Source organism: Oryzias melastigma, linkage group LG16 (assembly GCF_002922805.2).
Source record: "Oryzias melastigma strain HK-1 linkage group LG16, ASM292280v2, whole genome shotgun sequence".
NCBI lineage: Eukaryota > Metazoa > Chordata > Actinopteri > Beloniformes > Adrianichthyidae > Oryzias > Oryzias melastigma.
In genome coordinates this window covers 281,542-286,156 of record NC_050527.1, presented here as the reverse complement: position 1 = coordinate 286,156, position 4,615 = coordinate 281,542, and the positions used below count along the sequence as shown (strand labels likewise).

The window sequence follows — 4,615 nt, the reverse complement described above, 5'->3', positions numbered from 1 at the left end:
GATGCAGGGCTTCTTCCATGGGTTACATGAAGGCAAAATCCACATTGGAGTGGAGAGGTAAACATGTAAACCCCAAACATTCAGGGTTATATTCTTCCTTGATTCTAGCCACAGGCTGAAAGTAGCAAAAATGTTTAACCTTTTTCTTTTCTGATATAAGACTTATCACATATAATATAGTAATAAAGCAGATTTTTTTTTTTTTTTTTACTTTTTTTGCAATCTGATCTATACAAATCTGTTTTTTTCTTCCAATCTTAGCATGATCAACGCTGACTTCTGCACGGGATCTGTGCTGATTTCATTTGGAGCTGTTTTGGGTAAAACCAGCCCCGTCCAGCTGCTGTTTATGGCCGTGTTTGAGGTCACCCTGTTTGCCGTCAATGAGTTCATCCTGCTGAGCCTTCTAGGAGTGAGTTACTTTAACCCTTTAAAGGGTAACCAAACCCTAAATTAACTTTGATTTGGCTGTTGATCTCTATGAATGGGTCTTTAAAAGTGATGTCTGTTGGTAATAGCTAATTTTTTTTTGACAAATTGAAAGAAAACTGTTCAATTCTTCAAAATATAGTCAAAAATCACCTGTGTGCTGCCCCCTACAGGTTAAAATGACGTATTACAGTTGAATTTTGTGATTGGTCGAACCATGTAAGTCTCAGAAGTCTGACATCATGATCTGCAGCTCCAGTAATGATAACAGTCGAGCACCCAAGCCCCACCCCTCTGACTGGATTTTTTAAATTTCGGCTGTGGGTGGAGTCAGCCTCCAACTTCCTGGTTTGGTCACCGTTTAACAGCTGAGACATCGGCGGTGATACTTAAACACAAAAGTCCCCCTATGACAATTTAAAAAAAAAATGTTCCCAGTGGTTCTTTAATTGTGATTGTGAATTTTTTAACCACAATCCCACAACCTAAATATCTTGAAAGGTAATTTTTCATGTTTGTCTGAAGCCTTTGTTTCCAAAATCTCCTATGAGGGGGCGTGGCTTTTGGAGATGTCACGCCGCTTTTCTCCTTTACAATCTATTGGAATGGCGCTGATCGTGTTGATGGTTAAAAAGTTAAATTAAAAAAAAGAACAAACACTATAACCCTGGTGTTAAAGGATTAATATGTACAATTTTATTTAATACTATTCTGATACTTTTTCCTTTCATTTTTCCATGTTGAACCAACCTGTGGACAATTCTGTTTCAGACCAGAGATGCTGGAGGCTCCATGACCATTCACACCTTTGGAGCTTACTTCGGTCTGATGGTGACCCGAATCTTGTACCGACCCAACCTAGATAAGAGCAAACACAAGAACTGCTCGGTGTACCACTCGGACCTGTTCGCCATGATTGGTAATCCTGGGCCCCAACAGGAGCCATAGTTTCACGACTCTTAACGATATTTTTGGGCTGTTTTCTCATACTAGTTTCTTCCAAATAGGAACTCTTTACCTGTGGATGTTCTGGCCCAGCTTCAATTCTGCCGTCACAGAGCATGGAGACCCTCAGCACCGCACAGCCATGAACACCTACTACTCTCTGGCAGCCTGCACTCTGTCCACATACGCCATGTCTTCCCTCACAGCGCACGACGGCAAGCTGGACATGGTAAGATTAATGGACGATAATGATTGATTTTAGTTTTTAAATCCATAAAAAAGCACAAATCAATAAAGATAAACATATTTAGATTTTTCTGTACGGTGAATATTAAGGCTTCAGTACAATGAAAATCTAAAAAAGTGCAAAAAAAAAAAGACCAAATGAAATATTTTATCCAAGCTTCAGTTTCAGTCAACCAAACTGTTTATTTTATCAAGATTTAAAACACGTGACTTCTATTCATGAGATGAAAACAGATAGTTCCATCATCTGACTTGAGACACACCCCAAAACACAGACAATGTGATCGAGTCACCTGAACAGGTGCCATCCGGCCGATCTGTCAAGAAAGGAATTCCACAAACGTGCGGCTGGTAAATCATCACGGGATCAACCAGAAGAGTTCTTCCACTGATAGCTATCGAACCTGAGAGGGATTTAGATTCAGCGCAGAGGCTTGTAGATGAGATTTGACAAGCCGCTCGGCTTCTTGAAAGTGAAGACAAGTTAATCCCCTGATAAAAATCAGTTTAAGGCTTATATGTTCAGGGTACTTGCTTCAAGCATGGATTAACAGCAAATGTTATTGCAGCTTAAAAGCAAAGTTTCCCCCATAGTTTTTTTTTGCAGAGAAGAAAATAAGAACCTGCTGTTTTTTGTAATGAAATATTAGTACATGCTTTCAGTATTGTAAAACAGTAGTCAATTAAAAGTTATTTTTTGGTAGAAAAATAGTAATTTACATTGAAAATTTTTATGCTTTATTTTTATGCTCTGTTCTTAGATTCTAAAAAAAACTTTGTCTGAGTTTCTTTTTAAATATAGAAATAATGACAACACAAGTTCATGCATCCAAACGTTCTAATTTTACATATTAAGAAATGTTTAAGTTAATTTATTTGAAATAATGCCAAATAGGAGAGTCGGTACAACTAGAAAATATATATTATGAATGGTTTACACTTTACAATAGGGCCCCCTTGCTAGTTATAAAACAGTTAAGCATTAATTAAGAATTAATTTTAGCCCCTTTTATGCATTACTTTGCATTAAGTGTATTATTAGAATCATTAGTTATCAATTAACTAAAGTTTATTATTCAACCATATATAATGCATTATGAAGCATTAATGAAAATTGTCTTATGTATCTAATAACTATAAATTAGTTATTAGCCTTAATAATGTCTAAAGTAATAATTTACTATTGTTGTTTTTTTTATTACGAAGCAATACATATCAAAGGTTTAACATCACAGTTTTAGCCTGACTGAATCCTTCATAAATGCTACAAGCTTCATAAGCATTAATCATTAATTATCATCATTTAACAATTATGAATTGACCATTGGAAGCTTATTGTAAAGTGTGAACAAGGATCAGTGTGCTTCCAGTGATTGTGAAATTGTACAAATTTGATTAGTGATACTAAACTTCCCTAATGGAAACAGGATATTTTTGAAAAAAAGGAAATTACATTTACTGAAAAAAAATGTGTTAGGAGGATGTGGTTTTTGAGGCAAATCAAAATATGCTTTTGTTACAAATTGTTTTTTTTTCTTTTACATTTCTAGTATTTCTATAAAGTTCTGTTGATATTTGTAATGGAAACACGTCTACTTTGAAAACAATCAATGCTGAATATCCTCATAAACATTACTAAAGCATTGATAAACCTTGATAAATTAATTATTTATAATTAATGCTTAATTATTCATTCCTTAGGAATGAATACATTTGTTATTAATTATTCATTAACTAATGTTAGTAAAGGGACCCCCATTGTAAAGTGTTACCAAAAAAGTCTAAGTTCATTTCCCACACAATTTTTATCTTTGTATTTATTTTGGAAATGTTTGTGCCATAAAGCAATAATTATTTGAAAGCAGCTGATGACAAAACAATACAGGTCATCAGCATGAATCTCTCAATAATCTCTTCTTTTATCATTGTCTTGTGCATTAGTTGATGAGTGGTTGTTTGTCGAAGCAAAGTGTTAAAATATTAGATCAAAAATGTGACTTAATAGAAGCTGAATTGTTTTTACCGCAGGTCCACATCCAAAACGCTGCTCTGGCCGGTGGAGTCGCTGCAGGAACAGCCGGTGAAATGATGCTGACTCCTGTCGGCTCCATGATTGTTGGATTCTTGGCCGGGATCATCTCTGTTCTGGGCTTCAAGTACCTCACAGTAAGAGGCTCAGCATCTTGTGTTAAACCGCATATGAGCAGATTATTCCCTTGAATGGTTGTTATTTAATATTTAATTAAAAAGTATGCCTTTTTATTTAACCTTTTGTAATTTGTGTCTTTTGTTTGTGAAAACGAAGCCCCACCATTCCAGAGTCAGCATTTCTCTCCTCTGTTCCTCATCTGCAGCCCATCCTGGAGAGCAAGCTGAAGATCCAAGACACCTGTGGGATCCACAACCTGCACGGCATGCCCGGGGTTCTTGGTGCCATTGTGGGAGCCGTAACTGCTTCTCTAGCAAGCAGAGAAGTTTATGGAGAGGGGTAAATCCTCCAAGTTTGTTTTCTTAAGATATTTCTGGGTTTGTTTCAAAAATGATCAGAGAAATTGTAACACATTTCTGGATGTTTTAATGTAAACTTCAATAAGTTTTTGCCATAAAATGTTCTTAGTTGAAAAACAATCCACATAATAATCACTTTTCATTAAAAGTGTAATAGACTCTTAACTTTTCTATAATAACCCTCAATAATTCTGCTGCTTCAACATGTGAAATTGATGATCTTTCAGTTTGGAAAAGGTGTTTCCTGATGTGGCCAGCAAGGAAAGAACAGCATCTTACCAAGGAGGAGTTCAGGCCATTTCTCTGGCTGTGACTCTGGGCATCGCTCTGATCGGAGGACTCCTTGTCGGTATGTGGTAATAAGTGGAATTCGAACCAACATTAATACTAAAATGAAGGGCACTTGTCATTGTAAATGTATGCTAAACTGGCACTAAACAAACAAGAATGTTGAAAGCAAGACAAATGTTGCAGAAAGCATCGCACA

At 36.1% G+C, this 4,615-nt stretch overlaps 1 protein-coding gene across 1 annotated transcript in view; it reads left to right on the top strand.

Moving 5' to 3' along the window:
- The window catches only part of rhbg (Rh family B glycoprotein), an 11,679-nt gene that overhangs the window by 5,204 nt on the left and 1,860 nt on the right, over positions 1-4,615 (top strand). Inside the window, exons 4-8 of the mRNA XM_024268306.2 lie at positions 1,201-1,348; positions 1,437-1,603; positions 3,649-3,786; positions 3,975-4,108; positions 4,356-4,477. Coding sequence (XP_024124074.1) covers positions 1,201-1,348; positions 1,437-1,603; positions 3,649-3,786; positions 3,975-4,108; positions 4,356-4,477 — 709 coding nt within the window. The remainder of the gene's footprint in view (positions 1-1,200; positions 1,349-1,436; positions 1,604-3,648; positions 3,787-3,974; positions 4,109-4,355; positions 4,478-4,615) is intronic.